General features: G+C 38.2%; 1 protein-coding gene across 2 annotated transcripts in view; it reads right to left on the bottom strand.

Annotated features, from left to right (window-relative positions):
• LOC126354561 (uncharacterized) overlaps positions 1–21,325 on the bottom strand; it is a 103,119-nt gene that overhangs the window by 22,318 nt on the left and 59,476 nt on the right. For both annotated transcript variants that reach the window (XR_007565350.1, XM_050004304.1), the window contains exons 2-3: positions 10,907–10,995; positions 1,690–1,827 (exon numbers count right to left, since the gene is read on the bottom strand). Coding sequence is in view for 1 of the 2 variants with exons in the window: in XM_050004304.1 (XP_049860261.1) it covers positions 1,690–1,827; positions 10,907–10,990 (222 nt within the window). In the remaining variant the exon portion in view is untranslated. The remainder of the gene's footprint in view (positions 1–1,689; positions 1,828–10,906; positions 10,996–21,325) is intronic.

Genomic DNA, 21,325 nt, shown 5'->3' with positions numbered 1-21,325 from the left:
GCATGCAACAACTTGCAACTTTATCTCTGTGCCTTCTAACGTAGCATTACATCAGTGCCGATGAAGTGCGTGCTGTACCATACTGCTTTGTTTTCATGGTTTCATTGTAGTTACATAACTGCATTTCAGTGCCAAAAAAGGATGAGTATCTGGGAAAACATGCATTTCTATTTAAGGAAATATGTCCCTTCAAGTAATGCATATGTTAACGTATCTTGTTTTGGGGAAGTATTAAGCTCTTTGGCAAATAATTCCTCAGTTATTGTGCCCGCCTTAGTAGCTGTGTACCCGGCTTCATATTCAGGTATTGCCAGCGACGTCCGTAGTGGGAGAGCTGGAGTAGGGTGCACTCAGCCTCGTGATTCCAACTGAGGAGCTACGTGAGAAGTAGCGGCTCCGAGGCCGGCAAAAACGAAAATGGGTGGGAATTGGATGCCACAGTAGTCTGCCGATCTTGATTGGCCCTACTGTGGTCAGAGCAGCAGAGCTTTGTCATTCCTGTGGATCTAATGCTCTTGGTTAGTTCTTTAGATATTATTGTTTCCTGATATACTTGTGCTTCTTTATCACAGGAAAAACTATTTTATAAAACGACAGCGATCATTCTTAGCACCTATACACACAATTATCTAATCGCAAATAATTTTTAATACTTATTATTATTCACATTACGGATTAATAAAGTAAATTTATGCCATCTATACGATTCTGTGCACTGATTGTCCGGTAGTGTTTGCATCTATTCTCTTTCAAACATGACTCTATGCAAATGCAGATTTTTCGTTGAGGGGGAGAGGGAATAACGAGAGGAGGGAGTGACAGGGAGAAGGTGTGAGCGAGGTTGTCAGAGAGGGAGGGAGGGAGGCAACGAGGAAGGGAGGAGGTGAATAAGATATTCATTAACACAATCAACCGAAATATGTTACTGAAACAGCTGCAGCACAAAACATCACAGCCAAATACGAAACTGAGAAACTGTATAGGGAGGTGAGGCTCAGTGGAAGCTGGAAACGTCTTCATATGCAGACTGAAGCAGCTTCTCCTCCAAAACTCACATTATGCAGTAGTTCATTCCAGAACACATGAAATTGTCCAATTATTAAACTTTGATTAGCCACTAACCTGCCACTGTTTCTCTCTTACAGAAGAATGTACGACTTTTGTTGAAAGTCAGGGCTTAACATATCATCGATAAGACAGTTGTTAGTCGACGCCTAAACTTAGGATAGGTTATGATGGAAAAGGATATAAGACCAGAAACGTTTAAGGGAAACTCTTCTTATATCTCTAATTTTATCAACCTAAACCTAAATCAGAAAGACAGGACTTGGATGTGAAGTCCACTCCTCTCGAGTGAGTAACTGATAAACAAAAGTAATTAATGTTCAACCATCAGGAATCACTCGCTTTCATTCCGTTACAAATCATGAGATGGGTGTGGAAGAGAGAATATACTACAAGCCTAAAACTATAAATTTTTTGGCTCTTAATATTACAAGTATTGTATGTGCTTGCCTAACAGTAATTTTTGTACGTCCTCGATATCCTCAAGTCATTCCAAATTTCATCCTGGTCCCATTCTTTTGGTTGCCATTACTCATTTCTATTTATAGTTCATGAAGACAACATTTCATTTAACGATTTGAGTAACAAGCCACAGCACGAAGGACCCGTCCGGTAGAGACTTACCCCAAAGATAGCATTCAGCGCAGTTTGCTTGAATCCTAAGCTGCTGCCTACTTTGAGGCTGTAGATCTTGCGCTTCTTGCGGTTCAGAGAAGCCCAGTAGTTTAAGGAGGCCACAGGTGTCTCTTGGGAGAGCGTCGGCTGCAACATGTGTGCACACACAAAGCGGTGAGTCCTAAATGTAATGGCAGTCCTCTGTTGTTTTAATTTCACAATGTAGTACACGTTCAAGTCAGAGCATATTAAAAATCTTAAAGGCATTGTAACTTAAAGCAATACTCTTATTTTGTTGTAATACTTTAACTGTAATATACCTTCCTCCCGTTTAAAAGTGCAAAAAAATTTATATTTAAAACAACCTAGAACGTACTAATATGACTTCAGATGTAGCTGTTGCATTGATTTCTGTTTCGGAGTTCTGGTTTAATGTAATGGTTGAAAATGATAACAGCTCTAAATGCAATGATGAATGGTAGTACTTGTACCATGTTGCTGCATGCAGTCTTTGTTCCATGTTCAAATGGTTTCAAATCATAGTCTATAACTTAAAATTTAAGGACCTGAAAATTTTAGTATTGTTACTTTTCTATTATCTTGGTGGAAAAGATATACATTAATGTCCAAAAATTTTAAACAACTAAAGAGAAAAATGGAAGTTGACCAGATCAACAGTCACTGTACAATGCCATCAAGATTTCCCCACAAACTTGAGTTGTGTTTTACGAGAAAGAAAAGCGGTAGTTTTTGGTTCGAACGGATATAACAGTATAAAACAAAGCATCAGAGCCATAACGTCTCCCTTAGTTTTTAGTAAAACATATAATGTAATGTCATAATGAAGCAATAAGGACTTTTGTTTCACAAAGCGTAACCATCAGACTCCCTGTGACATTTCAGACGTTTAGCGCAGTCTCGTCAGCACTGAATGAAACAAGACCGTCTTGTCGATTTCGAGACGACAGGAAATTTTCGTCTTAGTTCAAGATAAAGCTGACAAAGTGCAGTTTATTAGCAACAGGTAAGACATCTGACCTTAATGACATAGTGGAACCAAATGACGTGTCTAACATAACTGTCAGAGAAGTTTACATCTGCCTTACAAGTAGCAGTGTACCAAAGACTTCGAGCAAATGCTATGAAGGCCAAATGTATGACAGTGAGTTTTTGGATGTGTCACTTCAACTCACGACATTGGAAACACAGACCAGTTTATTGTGGGATCAGTAACGTTGATATTGACCATGAACGAAAGGGAGAATGTGGTCACTGCAGATTCATATCCAGCTTCACTTCGAGAATTCTCTGTACGGAAACAAGTAACCAATACAGACACTGGAACATCGTTAAGTGAAAATGCTTTGGAGGTATTATGGTTCTGATGTGCAAAATAATCATGTTTCATAGGCTTACGTAGTTTCGTAACTTCTTTGGTGGTCGGAAGTAACTTTTAACAACCGGAGGTACAGAGATGAAGTATTGCAGCTGCGTTTACTGCCTCTTTCCAGTGAAATGTACTGGAGAACGATTTTCTGAGAGGTGAATTGACAGCTTGGATTGGTCAATCATCTCGGTATTAGATTCGCATGGAACTTGTCTAGACTATATTTGGTTCGCGTATAGCAGCTCGCCAGTCGTCATCAATGATTTTTCTCTTACGGCTGTTCTTCAAGGGTGCGATCGATTACCAATAGATTTTCTAAATATCCCGTAAAGAGTGAGCCATGTGGTTTCCAAGCATGCGAATAACTAACGGTAACCGTGTGTCAGTTAGCTGTTCGATCGTGAAAATGTTTCGGTTTTGATACCCGTTCTTCTTCTTTCGAATAACCCATTTGGAGGGTACGACGAATCAACTTTGGCTACTCTTCATTTTATTATATTTCCTCAGTTTCCAAATTTCCTTCATCCTTTTAGAGTGTTGTTCCCTTTCTTCTTGAGTCCACTTTCGTCTAGTTATTTTCTTTCTCTCCTGAAATTTTGCCTTTTGAACTGCCTTTCTGAAATGTGTTCTGTTTTCTATTGTGTCTATTGTAACTCCAGCATTTTCAATGTCCTTTTCAGTCTCTATGAACCATGCTGGCTTGGATTTGTAGCTATTGAGTAATGTGAATATCCGCTTGGTTAGTCTGTCGTTATCCATCCTGAATATATGTCCAAAAAACTGTAGTCTCCTCTTCCTCATTACATTAGTTTCTCTGTTTTCAGGTATAGCTCTCTGTTTGGTCTTAACCTGTATTCAGCATTATCGTTTCTTTTAGCTCCCAGTATTTTCCTTAAAATTCTTCTTTCGACCTTCTCTAGTTAGTTTAAGTGTTTCTGCCGCATAGAGAGCTTTAGATCTGGCCACTGTTTGGTAGTGTCTTAATTTCGTGTTCCAGGACAAGGATTTTTTATTATAAACGTTTTTGGTCATATGAAACACTCTTTCCATTTTGTGCACTCTAGTTTCTATAGCTATCTTTTCTTTGGCATTGTATGTAATCCACTCTCCTAGGTATTTAAAGGAATCTGTTTTGTGTATTGTGTTGTAGTCAACTGCAATATTTTGTGGAGCATCACAGATGTTTGTCATAAACTTTGTTTTTTCATAGGATATTTGTAGTCCTACTTTGGCTGCTTGTTTTTGTAGTTCTCTTATTTGTTCTTCGGCATTGTCTAGTGAATCTGTAATCAATGCCAAGTCATCTGCGAAGGCTAAACAGTCGACAGTGATCTTGTTTGGATTTCTCCCTAGTTGAATCCCTTTAGTATTGATGGCCTTCCTCCATTCTCGAACAACCTTCTCCAAGACACAATTGAAAAGCAGAGGTGACAGACCATCTCCCTGTCGAACACCTGACTTTATTTCAAACGATTTTGAGAGCTCTCCCCTAAATTTTACTTTCGATTTTGTATTTGTCAAAGTACCTTTAATTATTGCAGTTGTTTTAGCATCGAGTCCCAATTATTTTAAGATATCAAACAGTGTATTTCTGTCAATTGAATAATAGGCTTTTTTAAAATCCACAAAAGTAATTACATATTTTAAGTTCCTGATTTTCCTCATTTCTATTATGTTCTTTAAATTTAGTATTTGTTCTGCACATGACCTTCCCTTCCTAAAGCCAGCCTGATACTCTCCTAGCTGTTTGTCAAGTATCTCTTCTGCTCTTTTTAAAAGCGCCGTAGACAAGATCTTATAGGTCACGGGTAAGAGGAAGATTCCCCTATAATTGCTAGGATCTGTTTTCTCCCCTTTTTTATGGAGTGGATGTATTAATGCAGATGTCCAGTCTGGTGGTAATCTGTGTGTTGTCCAGATTTCTTTTAGTATTTCTGGTAGACACTGTATCATGCTGTCACTAGAGTACTTCCATAGTTCAGCAACTGTATTATCCTCTCCAGGGGCTTTATTATTTTTAAGCTCTTTCATGATTTCTTTTATTTCTTCTGTGGTTGGCGGCTTGGAGTCAGGTGGTGTTGGGTTTACAATACTGAAATTAAATTTTTCTTTCGGTGGATAACAGTTATGTAGTTCTTCAAAATATTCAGCAAGTATTCTACAGTTCTCTATGCTATTGTATGCAGTTTTCTATGTTTTTGGGTCCGTGAAAAATAGACTAGGAGGAGAGTATTTCTTTAAGTTACTTTTGAAAGTTTTGTAAAAGTCCCTAACATTGTTCTGTTTGAAGTTGGAGTCTATTGATGCTAGTTGGTCTTTTATGTATTGAACTTGGATCTTTTTAAGGCCTTCTGAAGCTTGCTTCCGGGTTTCTTTCAGGGAGTTCCTATTTTTATCATTTTTGTTTGCATTCCAAATGTTCCAAGCTCGTTGTCTTGTTAGGATTAGTTTGTCACACTCATCATTCCACCAGGCATGTTTCCATTTTTTTGTAAGGAGAATGGTTTCTTCTGCTGTCTGTACTATATCTTTTTGAAGGTGCTCCCTTGTTTTAGGTGTTTTCTTTTCCAAAAGTGTCCTGAAATTGTGTTCCTTGGTTAATTTCTGAGTGTCAAGCTTTTTAGGTTGATATTCGCTCTTTCTTTCATATATTTGTCTAATTTTGAATTTAACGACAGATAGATAGTGATCTGAATCTAAACTTGCACTCTTAGAACTTTTACATTGAGTATCCCTGATGCAGAGAGTCTGCGTATAGCAACATGGTCAAGTTATTTCTCCCCACAGACTGGATTCAGGGATACCCATGTAGTTTGTTTTCTAGGGAGTTTTTTGAAATATGTAAACTTTAGAACTATGTCATGTTCTCTGCATAAACTAATAAGTCTTTCTCCACTTGCATTGGTTCTTTTATGTGCAGGGAATTCGCCTACTATGGATTGGTGATTACGTTCTTTGCCGATTTGGCATTAAAGTCTCCCAACAATATTATTATGTTTTTGGATGAAATCTGGTCTAAGGTGTTTGACAGTTCCTGCCAAAATTTTCTGTTTCTTCTTTTTGTGTTCTGTTTTTCTCATTTGTTGGTGCATGTGACTTTACAATGGCATACAGTTTGTTTACAGATTTGAAGGTTAATGTTGAAAGCCTTCCATTGACAGATTTAAATTCTACTATCGAGTTTAATATATTTTGGTTTACAATGGATCCTGTTCCAAATTGGGGTACATTCTTCATAACTCTTTTTGCTGGCTTCCCTTTGAAGATTCTGAATCCCTCTGAATCAAATGAATGTTCATCAGTATACCTTGTTTCTTGGAGTGCAGTTATCATTATATTTTTCTGTTTTATAAAATTTATTAACGTTTTAAGTTTTCCTATTTTTAGAAGTGAGTTTACGTTAAACGTTGCCAAGTAGTTTATATTTTTGTGTTTAATTTTATTTGTTGCTTGCTTAAGGCAGGTTTCAGGATGCTCCAACTCATCCTTCGCACATTGCTGTAGGCCCCCAGAATCCGAATGCCTACTTTTAATTTCCTTAGAAATTGGAGATTGGTTACTCCCTGCGGTAAAATCTCTTACAAGGTGCGTATCCATTGTTGATTGTTTGTTGGGTTAGGGGAACAAGTCCCCTAAGGATTCTACTCGAGGTTATTAGCTCCGAGGAATGGTTTTCAGCCACACCACTGGTGGACAGACGCTGACCACTCAGCCGCTTGTTTCAAGGCAGACGCCAAGTGGATTTTTTTCTTTGGTTGCCTCTTCCGAAAGTTGCGCCGTACCGAGAACTCTTCCCTCCGCCTTCACTACCGTTGAGGTCTTCACTGTAGCCCTAGCAAGGAGCCCTTAAAAGGTGCTATCACCTGGGCCAGGTGAACCTTGGTTTTTAACGAGGTTGTTACTCCTCCCCCTCCTCCTTCCTCACCTTTTGTATGGTGAGGCCCATTCATTTTTTCGAAGTTCTCTAATTTTCTCTACCGTATGCCAATATCTCGTAACTGAGCTATTCTCCTAGGATATTTTTGAAATTCTGCTCAGGATATATATTCTTCTTTCTAGACTATGCTTTTGATTTGAACACTAACGCAGTATATAAGATTTAGAGGCGGTGGCATTTTCACATTAATCACCACAAATCTGCGAAAAACTTTGTGCTGTAGCGAGTTCCAACAAAATATCATCATCTGACAGGCTTGAGAATACATATTTTTAAAATTGTAGACATGTTGTTTACACCATTTTAAAATTCTTAAGTCTCTCAGACGTTCACATACTATCGAAACTAGTTGCAGCACAAAGATGTAGCACATTTTTGACTATTAGATGTAAAAACTCTTATAAAAGCTATGGAACACAATATAAAAAGACTTCATAAGAAATGTATGAATTTCTTTTAAATTGAACTTAAATGCAAACCTATACCAGCAAAATAAATCTTTGATTTTATCAAGTTATGACTGGTCAAAGCATTTATCTTCTACATTCCAATTCTAAACAATTGCAAAGTTGTGAACCCATCAACTGTAAAATATTATTTTGCTTCCAGTTTCAAGCTCAAAGAGCTCTTTGCTATATCCCCTTATAATGCATTATACTGAAAATTTCGAAATAAAATATTTTTCATTCTCATTGTTAATATCTTAAATTTGTTGAAGGCTGCGGTCTTGCCGATTATAATTTTAATCTTCCAATTTCTCATGTTTTACATGTTTGCTTACTAGCAAGCAGTTTTTGCCTGATCATCTCTGCTTATTTGTAGATATCGGTGAAGTATTCACTCCTACCTTAGCTGCATTATTTTATCTTAACGACGTTATTCGGGATGAATGGTGGCTCGACCAATAAAAATTCAACGCTGTCAGTGCGGACAGCTTGGCTTTATTTTTCTTAAAAAAAAAGGAAAAGTAGGAACAAAGATGCTATCCCGTTCGATTCCGTTTTTGTCTGTGGCATGGTGTGGTTGGTAAGGGGGATGTGTGTGTCGTCTGATATACAGTGAGGCAGAAAGAGCTGTTGGTGATTACGACCTGGGTTTGTATGTGAAAACTTATGAGAACTGCGATCTGCATTTCTCTATGCAAGAGTGGTGGCAAATCAGGTAATATTTACTGCAGATGTGCTGCTTGGGGCTACTGACGTAATCTGCTCACGTCTGTACTGAGCCAATGCAAGTGGCATAAGGAGATCCGTTTAGTGTGGGCCTGAATTCCATTTCAGAAAACAGCTCTACAGAACAGAGTTAAGTTTGGGAAAGTTAATTCATAGAGTAGATTATGATTCCGTAAGTGAAAAAGCCAGAAAGTATACCGAGTTTACTGTACAGAAAGTGAAAGCCATGCACGATAAAAAAAAACTGGCTAAACTTATGAAATAACAGTTAACTCCCAAATTGAACCGAAACAGCTGAAAGAAACATACATTCTACACACCTTTTCTCAATAGCAACGACATAACATTCACTACAAAAGAAGAGGTATTGCTCAGCAAATGATTAAAACACAACGTTCAAGCTACACTGTACCAAAAGAAGCAAGAGGAGCTCATCACTAATTTTTCACACATGTCAATCATACCCTTAAGTAGTAAAATGACATAATAGTAGCCTCCCAGAAAATAAACGAAATTATTGAGAAGGAGGCTGAAAAACCATTTCCAGCAAATAAGAAAGAGAAGAAGCCCCCACACATACCATTAAGACTAAGTTAAATACTAATAATGCAATAAATTTAAGAGCTGACAAGAGCAATGAATAGAGCAACATACATAGAAAAAAACGTAGAATAAATGCATCTCAAATAACAAACTTCCTACTCGCCATCCAAGAAGGAAGAAACATTGTAGTAATAAGCCCACAAGCACCTTGCCTTCGATCACAACCAAAGAAACAAAGAAAGGGGGTCCTCATCAGACCCATAGCGAACAGTAGAAATAACCCAACACTCATTCTCAACAAAAAGCTCTTGCAAATACTCAAAGACAGATACACATCCAATAATAACAAAACAATGAAAATCACAGCAGAATTTACAAAATCCTAAAAGTGGCTAATGGACCCACACTTGCCTTATTTGGCACATAAAACCTTTACTTCTCTGTGCCAATAAATTCTACATTATGGACTGAACCAGTTATTGAACAATTCCCATAAAAATATAAAATTCACTGTTGAACTCCAGCTGCTGGCAGTATTTTTTGGAACTCACCGTTAGAATAAAGAATAATAGACACCAAACTAAAATTTATCCGTAGCCTTCCAAAACACATACTACTACCCTCAGCTCCTCCTGTCACTCCACAATCCATAAAACGGCAGCAGTCCAGTACATGATCAACAGAGCAATCCAACTACCATTCTCTGAAATTGAAATAATAAAACAAACAGATATTGCAAATAGCTGTAACATCTCCATATAAGACAGCCTAAAACACTCGACAGTGGCAAAGAAATCTCATTACATAAACAAAAGGAAAATAACGTCTCCCATACGGTCCCATTTCTAGGTAATGTTTGATAGCAGATCGCCACTGTCTTCAAACAAAAGAACATAACTATATCCCTTATCACTGACAACAAGATTGGGCAGAAGTTACCTGACAACAGCAACACAGGTAATCCACTTTATCATATAGATATGTACAAAATCAAATGTTTTTACTGTGACTATTTCTACATGGGCCAGACAGGTAGGTCGTTTGAGATTAGGCATCCTTAAAACACTCCAAACATACAAACATCAAAGAAAACAAGTTGAATAACCCACCTTAAATGACAACTTTTACAATAGTACCACCTTTGTTTTCAACAACAGCCAACATTACTGAATTTAGAAAGTGCTCTCTCTCTCTCTCTCTCTCTCTCTCTCTCTCTCTCTCTCTCCCCTGTCTGCCTCCACACTTTGTTTGACTCCTATTTCTGAATCCCAGACTATCTACATATTGTATTTAAGGTATGCAACATGTCACCTGACAAAATAGACCAGTTTGAAATTCAAACTATATAGACTTGACAGAAAATGGTTTGAATAACCCATGAAATATTTATTCCAACGTATATATTCAGCAACTCAAATATCTCCACAAGCCTTTAAAACTTATTGCAAAATAATGATGTTATGATTTTGCCTATAATCTTTGTACTTAGAGATGATGTTCCTAATTTGCTAGATGTTCTTTGCATCTGATAGTTTCCATCTTTGTTTACAAAATATGACCGTTTACAAAACATGACGGTTTACATATGATGGTTTACATCAGAGAAAAGAACCTGTGGGCACTGGAGGTGTTCTGTTTTACATGTTTATCTTCACATTTAGACTTAAGTTTAGATTTTACTCTAAAAGTCTCCTCAGAACCACAGTCTGAAGTAGTGTTTCTGTTTCTCCACTAGACACAATACACCCATATATTATACTAAAACATGTAAATCTAACTGATGATTGAGGTTAAACCTTCGAAATTAGTTGTGGGTACAAACAAACAGTGACTGTTAACAATTTTCATTCGGTATCAATAACAATCTCGGTAAAGTTTAACCTAAAATGTTCACAGTCGGAATTGTTTAGCTCTGTAAGTGTTCTTAGTTCATACCTGGAACATTTCATACTTGGCGTATTTTCTCTGACAGGCATATGAGAACTGATTAGATTTTACTGCTGTGAGGTTGTTTTAGGGAAATCATAACAGAAAATGAAGAAGTGTGAAACAATCTTTCACTAAAAACACAGAAACGATAGAACTGCGAGTAAACGTACGAGTAAACGCCACGCTGCCACTAAATTGAGGGGATGAAATTATTTAGCTGAAATTTATGTAGTCATAACATATGTAATAGCCAGATACCTGTTGAATGTCAGAGGAAGATATTTCTTGATGCAAGCAAATTGGTACCAGCACAAAACTGTAGACGAGAAACAGGAAACGCATGGCTTCTGAAACGAAAAAAAATACTCAACATAAGATAAATAATAGCTCTAATGATTTGCTCAAAGAAAAGTGAGGGACATAATTGATATTACTAAATGATAACATTACAAACTAGCAGACAAACCCGGCGTTACATAGATATTCATTTAGCCAGTTTTCAATTACAAACAAGAAAAGTGAACTACGTAGTGTAAAATGGCAAAAATTCATTTACATGTATTTGTGAACACAAATTTGAAATTATTATCTATACTATGTGTGAAATGATCGCATACAGTACAAGTACGCTGACCGCAGCTGCTTTGCGTGTGTACAACTCGATTTTGTAGACGTTTCTATAGCAATGCCTCTTTCGTAACTTCATAGATGGATATTGTTTTCACCTACAGTCATTTTGACATCGCAGTTGAAATCGTTCAAAAGCGCTGCCGGATGTCAGGGATTTCCTTAAGTTGACTTGACGTAGGACTGTCTCAGTAGTTCCGACTATACGTTATAGAACGTCACTCATGATGCGGCAGTTTTTCATGCATCTGTGTTTAAGACGTCATATCTTCTGAACCATGAGCGGTACCATGATATAACTTTTTAGGTACTTTCGGCGTGACATGTAGACAGCCAGTGATAAATTTATTGTGAGTAGAGTACGTAGCGCAAAAGAAATAAATTTAAACGTCATACATGATTTCGGTAGTTTTCACGAATCTCATTGTTTAAGACATCATATCTCTTGAACTATGATAGGTAGCTGGTTATTACCCCACAGCGATTGTTACTCGACATTAAGCGATATGTATACCAAGTTTCGTCGGAATGGGTCTTGTGGTTTAGTAGGAGATGTGAAACATATACACATGCACACATAGCCATACATACAAACTTTTTTATAGTATGTGTGTATTTGTAAATGTCGACTGTATTTCCCTAAACAGTGAGACTCATCAACTCATCATCAGTGTCGGATATTATACTGTATTCTGTCGGGTCCAGAAAGCGCAACCATACATCTACGTGTTACTGAATCTTAAGCGTATACCTGCATCCTGAAATGTGCGATCGCCAAGTAGCAACGTTGTAATACTTAATGCTCGACATGACCAAACTTCCAGCTCAATGCTGCATCAAAAATGATGTGTTCCTCGTTCGCCTGCATAAACATCCATGTTTCATAGAATTTCAATATCAACTCAAGATTTCCAATATCAAGACGTGGTCTAGTTTATTGCGGAAGAGTTAGCTTGTCATATGGAATAGCTTCCCCCCCCCCCCCCCAGCTATGTGGTTGTATTTGATTGGTATCATGATCACAGACAGACTCAGATCCAATTTTTGCAAGCTTTTATGCTAGAATACGAGTTTAACAACGTCCTTAGAGAAGGCAAATTGATTGACCACAGATGTTGGCAGCACCAAACCTTTTACCTGTCCCTCTGCTGAGCCTCGTCTAGGTGGCAGTGGCACAGGTTACCGAGGTGGATGATACACGTACTATTCTTAATTATTGTCCTCCTTTTTTAAGTACGAAGGAAGTCTCAAATGGTGTCCAATAAGCTCAAAGTCTTGTTAGTCCAGTTGAGGTTTTGTCAGACCAGTTGAGGAACTGGTGACACTTTATCGTAGTGCATCATACAAATAATCTGATTCGTAGTCTCTGTTGCTCCACGTGGCCAGATTACTACCACGGTGGGCGCTTTTATTATAACACTGTTTGGTTATGGATCATCTACACTTTTTGTAATTTTTAGCTTAAAAAGTTCCGCATATTGGTACTATATTTTCTGTATATGTAAAGTAAACTGTACTATACTGGACGTTGAAGTACTTTGCATTGTAAGTAATTTATGTAAAATATTTCGTGAATTGTTTCTTTTGTTAAATAATTTTCTGTAGACATTTAGTATTTAAAAATATTTGTGTATATACATTGTTGATGATGTAAATTTGACAATTGTAAGAAATGGTCACGATTAGCAACAATGTAAGAAATGGGTGTTATGTAAACGCCAGTGTGCTTTCGTTTGGAAGTGGCTCTGGGGATTGGAAAAGGTGGCAAGGGCGAATTGGCGTGGTACCTAGAACAAGCGCGGGAAGTACAGGTAAGTCACACAGTCGGTAGACAGGAGTGATTGAAGCAATACCCTTGTGGAGCAGAAGCTTTGCCTGCAAATTTCCACAAAAATGCCTCGGATGAAGACTGCAAGCAGCTTACAGCATAGCTGCGAGTTATTGGGCTACTGTATGTAAAATTGAACGATGCCAAGAAGAGAAATTGAGCCCATACAGCAAGATACTTGGAGCCTGTATTGTGGATAGTCTAACCGTTATAATTGTTCGCCACACCCAAACCTACAGTCAACAGACAAGAATTTGTTTTGGTATTCTACTTTTGTACAGTGCGAACTATTATTTTGAACTGTGTTTTATTAGTAAATAACCATTCTTCAGCTTTAAAGGAACTGGTACACGCTATTATTTCATCCTAATTACACATTTACATAGCATTCCTTCCTGGTGTTTGATTAATCCGAGAATCCTCTTTTACAGACTTATGAAGTGTTAACTTAATATAAAGACGGATCATTTAAATTGTTTTTTGTAAATAAGGAAAGTAATAGCGTTTGAAAGTAAATACGAGTAATAGAGAGGTTTTCTTGAAGTGAATGTTCAGCATAAAAAGTACGTCCTTTAGTCTCCAAGTATTTTAGTATTTAAGTTGGTTGGTTATAGAAATTGATTTTCTAAAGGTCCCTCCAGCCCAAAACGTTTTAGCTTCCTTGAAGTTACCTACTGGTCTTTTTCCTCTCTTAAAAACGTAATGTATAAGTGTTTAGTAGTCAAAAAGATTTTGTAGTGTCTGAAGCAATGTAGTTTATGTGGAGTAATATTTATTTGAAGAAGCAACTTAAAACAGTAGAAAGAGAGTAGGCAAAATTCATACTTCTGCTTTTCCAATACTTCACTGTTTGATTCTCTGGATAGGCTGGCGACCGCTAGCACACATTTTAGACCACTAAATGAACTTAGTACTGAGTTGTCCTAGCTTTAATATAAAACTTTTCATACTGTGTTTCTTTCTAATCGTTGGGTAACATCTTAGAAAAAGAAATGAATAGTCTGATTTACTTTTCCATTAGACACAACACACCGCCAGATCCTGTAAAAAGGGTAGCTCTATTGGTTAGCTTTTCCTCTTAAAAGGACTATCACGCCATAGTGCACTTAATTTGGAAACTAAACAAAATTTAGTAAAAGCGTTACACGTGGCAACATGGAGACAGGGTTTTCTGTTATTTAGGTAAAAGCATACTAAATCACAATAGTAGTGGTAGTGTTATATTATGAGTGGTCTGTTGTCTACGATTGTCGTTGGCATCCTCACGAAACAAGACTAACATTGGTGTTGAGTTCATGTAAGACACTGTCAATCTTACAGGAGGACGACACACACAGTAAACCGTATTATGTACATTAATTCTTTTTACTGGAAACTAGTTTCAGTCAGAGGAACCATCACATGCATCATATCGTCGATATAAAATTATCCATATAATCGTTATTCAAAGGACGTAGTAAGTATAAACAGAAGATGAACCGATATTATACAAAGTCTTAAACAAACAAAATTTTTGTGTATCTAAGGAGGAGGATTATCTCGCATGCTGTATGGTTTTCCCTGATAGGGTGTTCAGGATCTGCTGACGAAATGCATTCAGCTTCTGTCAAGCTGAGGTATAAGCGATGATAAGGGAACCTGAGTGGTCGAGATATTTGTCACTGAAATTCTTGTTTCCAGGAAAGAAACCGTTGTTGGCAATCCAGGGCTGGAAAATGAGGTGTTAATTTTTGAAATAGCGGGCAACGTGAAAATTAAGGAAAAAAAAGTACTCAATGTTGTACCCAGGAACTGCATGATTCATCACTATCGGTGAAACAAAATACCCCATTATCATAGAGCTCCTTTCAGCCACCGGGAAAATCCAGTTTTCTTATCACATCTCGAGGATGAGCACATCATTAAAAAATTGATTTCTGACGACTCAATAGTATCTTCCGTTGTGCCATGATTCTGGTGTCCGTGAACCAATAGGATATATACTGAAAGCATCCTGTTAGAAAGTTCTGACTGACATTCTCCATGGTATGTAGGTAACTTGACTGGATGTTAAAGTGGAACCTTTCTTCGAAGGTTCTTTTTAAGTTTTGTGCAATGACCGAGTAATTCGGTAAAATGTTGAGGGGCCCAGTTTTAATGTGTTTCCAGAGTGACTAGCTCATCTGTACTTTTTGTAAGTTATTAGTCAGCTACAAACTTCTTTGGTCCACCTGTGTTTTAACAGACTTTGAGAACCTCTCACCACTTTTCACGCTGTACTACACAGAGTGACCAAAGGTGTTTACGAGGGTGATTATGGGCGTGATTGGGAGAGAATGAGAGGGATTTTATAGCAGTTTGCTTTTCATTTCTTTTATCGCCGTTTCTAATTTTTACCATATTCGTTTCGGCTAATCTTGAAGCTTGTTGAGCGCCCCTACGCAGCAAACATATATAGGGTGGTCCATTGATCGTGACCGAGCCAAATATCTCACGAAATAAGCGTCAAACGAAAAAACTACCAACAACCAAACTTGTCTAGTTAGAAGGGGGAAACCAGATGGCGCTATGGTTGGCCCGCTAGATGGCGCTGCCATAGGTCAAACGGATATCAACTTCGCTTTTTTTAATAGGAACCTCCATTTTTATTATATATTCGTGTAGTACGTAAAGAAATATGAATGTTTTAGTCGGACCACTTTTTTCGATTTGTGATAGTTGGCGTTGTAATTGTCACAAACATATGGCTCACAATTTTAGACGAACAGTCGGTAACAGGTAAGTTTAATAAATTAAAATACAGAATGTAGGTACGTTTGAATATTTTATTTCGGTTGTTCCAGTGTGATACACGTACCTTTGTGAACTTATCATTTCTGAGAACGCATTCTGTTACAGCGTGATTACTTGTAAATACCACATTAGTGCAATAAATGCTCAAAATGATATCCGTCAACCTTAATGCATTTGGCAATACTTGTAACGACATTCCTCTCAACAGCGAGAAGTTCGCCTTTCGTAATGTTTGCACATGCATTGACAATGCGCTGGCGCATGTTGTCAGGCGTTGTCGGTAGATCACGATAGCAAATATCATTCAACTTACCCCACAGAAAGAAATCCGGGGACGTCAGATCCGGTGAATGTGCGGGTCATGGTATGGTGCTTCGACGACCAATTCACCTGTCATGCAATGTGCTATTCAATACTGCTTTAATCGCAAGCGAGCTATGTACCTGACATCCATCATGTTGGAAGTACATTGCCATTCTGTCATGCAGTGAAATATCTTGTAGTAACATCGATATAACATTACGTAGGAAATCAGCATACATTGCATCGTTTAGATTGCCATCGATAAAATGGGGGCCAATTATCCTTCCTCCCATAATGCCTCAGCATACATTAACCCGCCAAGGTCGCTGATGTTCCACTTGTCGCAGCCATCGTGGATTTTCCGTTGTCCAATAGTGCATGTTATGCCGGTTTACGTTACCGCTGTTGGTGAATGACGCTTCATCGCTAAATAGAACGCGTGCAAAAAATCTGTCATCGTCCCGTAATCTCTCTTGTGCCCAGTGGCAGAACTGCGCACGACGTTCAAAGTCGGCGCCATGCAATTCCTGGTGCATAGAAATGTGGTACGGGTGCAATCGATGTTGATGTAACATTCTCAACACCGACGTTTTTTAGATTCCCGATTGCCGCGCAATTTGTCTGCTACTGATGTGCGTATTAACCGAGACAGCAGCTAAAACACCTGCTTGGGCATAATCATTTGTTTCAGGTAGTGGTTGATGTTCCAAACGTGGCTGAACACTTCCTGTTTCCTTAAATAACGTAAGTAACCGGCGAATTGTCCGGAAACTTTGATGATGTCATCCAGGATACCGAGCAGCATACGTCTGTTGGGCATTTTGATCACAATAGCCGTACATCAACGCAATTGGTAAACGGTCCATTTTAATACGGGTAATGTATCACGAAGCAAATACAGTCCGCACTGGCGGAATGTTGCGTGATACCATGCCCTTATGCGTGTGCAACTATTACAGCGCCATCTATCACAAAGCGAAAAAGTGGTAAAACATTCATATTTCTTTACGTACTACACGACATGTGATAAAAAAAATAGGGGTTCCTATTTAAAAACGCAGTTGATATCCGTTTGACCTATGGCAGCGGGCCAACCAAAGTGTCTACTGGTTTCCCCCTTCAAGCTAGACGAGTTTCGTTCTTTGTAGTTTTTTCACTTGATGCTTATTTCGTGAGATATTTGGCCCGGTCACTATCAATGGACCACCCTGTAGACACGTACAGCCTTGTTGATTCAAAATGTAAGCTGATTTAATGGGAACGCCGTGAAACTGATGCGCGTGGCGCCCTCGTGCTATCAAACCGAATGGGTTACTTCAAACTTCCTGGCAGATTAAAACTGTGTGCCCGACCGAGACTCGAACTCGGGACCTTTGCCTTTCGCGGGCAAGTGCTCTACCATCCGAGCTACCGAAGCACGACTCACGCCCGGTACTCACAGCTTTACTTCTGCCAGTATCCGTCTCCTACCTTCCAATCTGCCAGGAAGTTTCATATCAGCGCACACTCCGCTGCAGAGTGAAAATCTCATTCTTGAAACATCCCCCAGGCTGTGGCTAAGCCATGTCTCCGCAATATCCTTTCTTTCAGGAGTGCTAGTTCTGCAAGGTTCGCAGAAGAGCTTCTGTAAATTTTGGAAGGTAGGAGACGGATACTGGCAGAAGTAAAGCTGTGAGTACCGAGCGTGAGTCGTGCTTCGGTAGCTCAGATGGTAGAGCACTTGCCCGCGAAAAGCAAAGGTCCCGAGTTCGAGTCTCGGTCGGGCACACAGTTTTAATCTGCCAGGAAGTTTCATATCAGCGCACACTCCGCTGCAGAGTGAAAATCTCATTCTGGGTTACTTCAAGTTTGGCGCAATTCGGCACTTATTTTTTTGTCTTCTAGAAACGACGACACAACAAGCGTTTGACCTAGAAGTTTTTTGTAATTTCAGTCTAATGTCAAAATCTGTTTGAAAGTGAGTTTGCATTTGGAGTGTCTCTTCCAGGGGCTTTCAGATGCTGGCCTCAGGTTTTACAAAGAAATGTCTTCAATTTTCCACACAGAGATCCAGTATGTACGTCATATCATTAATGCTCGGGTACTCATCCTGCACAGCTGCGTGTGTCAGCAATTGAAGACTTACCAACACCCACCAATGTTCACGATCTGCAAGCGATGATTGGAAAGCTTATATGTACTTCTCAAGGACTAGATTTTAGTGTCATACGTTACGATCAATATCAAGTGGATAGGGATACCCCCCGAGCATTAAGTTTTTGTAAAGATTTCGTTTACAGGATAGCTAACGACCAAAGAAAGACACAAAAATTTATGAGCTCGAGTCGGAGCCTCGTAACTGGAGCGTGGCAAAGTCGCGGAACATTTCAAAAGTTTTGGCAATATTTGAATTTCTGCCCTTCATTTAACAATCACGGAGAAGCTTCGAAAGTTGCTTCAATATTTTTAAATATTGTTCACTGTGCACATTCAATAACTTTGTATTTAACCTGCTTCATTGTTTCTGCTCCGGTGGTCACTCAAAATCGTCAATAAATTTGGTAAAAATAAAACTTCTTCCTGTGCTAAGTAGCCAAATCTCTTACGCGGTTAATTCCTTACTTACTTGATCTTTCAGGAGTAGGTTATTAACCTATTCCGATCTCAGTTTTCCTGACATTTGTCCGATCAACATCCTTTCTTGCGGTAGGATAATATCGAATGGCAAGCTTAGGAATTCTAAGAATTTGGTTTCAGCCAATTATCTTGTCTGTCGTTTAACGATAATACACTTAGCTGCTGTCACACACTGTTTGCTTAGGAAACTCCCCTTTAGCGAGCTTGTCTTCTATTAACATGTTGATAAAAAAAGTGACGCCTTTCGGGTTTATATTTTTTCAGGTGCATGGGCGTAAATTTGGCCTAAAATAGTCTCGCATAAATCATAATAAAAATCAAAATAAAAAAATAATAAGTGATCATATCTCAGAAGAGACAACTGATAAATGTTGTGGAAAACACCATTTCAAAGACAACACTTTTCTCTACAAAATGCAAAACTTCTAGGAATGTCTCTTTATTCTTAAAGTATACAACTGTCAGGGAAAAGTTCTCACGAAAGTAGGTAATTTGGAACATCACAGAAAAATGTTTTAAGGTTATTTTCAGTTACACGGAGAACTAGAAAATTGCTTGAAAAATGTGTCGACATTCAGCTTTTACAATGTTTCGCGTCTTCCTGCTTGCGACTGCTTACGCTGACATATTCTGTGCCATCAGTCGATGTCTGAAATGAATTCAGTCTTTTCTTAGTCGAGATGTATAGTCTGAGAGCGACGTCACTGCGACCTCTCAATGCAAGGCATGGTCTGCGTTCGAATGATACAAACGTCATGTCGTTAGCGGTGGAATTGTACCAGCTGGAATTGCCTGTAGTTGTTTGTAATATGTGAAGTATTTGTCTGTTCATGATCTTTGTGTACTGTAAGCGTACCTCGTTTTCCTGGCAGCAGTTCAAGCTGTCGGCTTAGGTTCTTACCAAACTATGCAATCCGAAATCGCAACATATTTGGAAATGGAGAGCCAAATATTTATGTCATCCTTTGTTTTATAATCAGACGTCACCAAATCAAAGAAACTCCAAAATCATGTAGATGACAAAAAAATCATATAGAGGCACGCAAACTTACTTACTTCCACTCTGTTGTCCACATCTTTATCCGCTACGCTATGCTGAAGACATAAGATTTTCACTTTTTTTTTTGTCGGTTTGAAATATGTTATAGAAAATGAAACAGGCCATGAAAAATATTTATAGGCTAATAAGTATGTAAATAACAATTGTAATGTGCAAGAAAAATGTTAAGAAACTTGTTTTGTAAAATTTATTTAAATTCTTTGCATATCGATAGTGACCGTGAAGTATCCGCACCAAGCTCTTTGTTGCCGGGAGAGCCCACGCATTGATACATATGGAGTTCGGCTACAAGCGAGCAGCGTTGTCGATAGAACACTCTTGAGTCAACCTTTGTGCAGCGAAGTTGTGTGTAGAGACTCGGCGGTGCACGTATTCGCCATCAGCTATATATTACTTGAAGAATACTGTAATTATATAATGAGTAATTATTTACGAATTATTAAGAGTCGACATCATGAAGACAAAGGTATTTAAGCGCTAACTACATATTGTAAGTTCGTTGTTACACTTTATCTGTTTTATGTAAACGATCCCCAAACTTAAGTTTTATAAATCGGATGATTATGAAGATTTAAAAATTTATATTCAATCATTTTCAGAATAGTCAATATCGCACTATTTTTTCATTGAACCGAGTAACCACAAGGTTTAACTTTTGAGTTTTCTCAATTTTTTATTTAATAATGACACTGACTTTTGTACCAGTAACTTCAATCAAACAAGGAAATCAATAATAAGTACAGTTTTAGGTCACATATTTGCAAATGCCGACACAAATAATTATCAACAATAGATCAGAGTAAATATATTCAGACATGCAGACAGATGACGTTATCCAGAGGCGACCCAGAAAAATAAAAGGTAAGGAAAATATATATGTATGTTTTCAAGTTCGCTGCATAGATAACCAGTACTAAGGGCCACGGCGTTAGCTTATGTGTTCACGTAGAAATAATTTTCTTTTGATCAGTGACATTAATATTGTTACCAATAAAGGCACAAGGCGTATAAAATTGGGTACGCTAAAGAATATCAGATCAGACACGTTGTCAAAAGCAGGTCCAGACAGGAAGTCTGCAAGGCACAAAAAGTTCAATTCTCTTTCTTTCTTTCTTTCTTTATTTATTTAGAGGCAAATGAAGTTAAATTAGTTAGATTATTTTATTCTAGGCGGGAATGTTATCGTCTAAATGCATTGTTGCTGTTGTTGTTGTTGTGGTCTTCAGTCCTGAGACTGATTTGAGGCAGCTCTCCATGCTACTCTATCCTGTGCAAGCTTCTTCATTTCCCAGTACCTACTGCAAACTACATCCTTCTGAATCTGCTTAGTGTAGTCATCTCTTGGTCTCCCTCTACGATTTACATTTCAAAGACTTCTATTCTCTTCTTGTCCAAACTATTTATCGTCCATGTTTCACTTTCATGCATGGCTAAACTCCATACAAATACTTTCAGAAATGACTTCCTGACG

This window comes from Schistocerca gregaria, chromosome 3 (assembly GCF_023897955.1).
Source record: "Schistocerca gregaria isolate iqSchGreg1 chromosome 3, iqSchGreg1.2, whole genome shotgun sequence".
NCBI lineage: Eukaryota > Metazoa > Arthropoda > Insecta > Orthoptera > Acrididae > Schistocerca > Schistocerca gregaria.
This window is presented reverse-complemented; position numbering and strand designations above follow the sequence as displayed.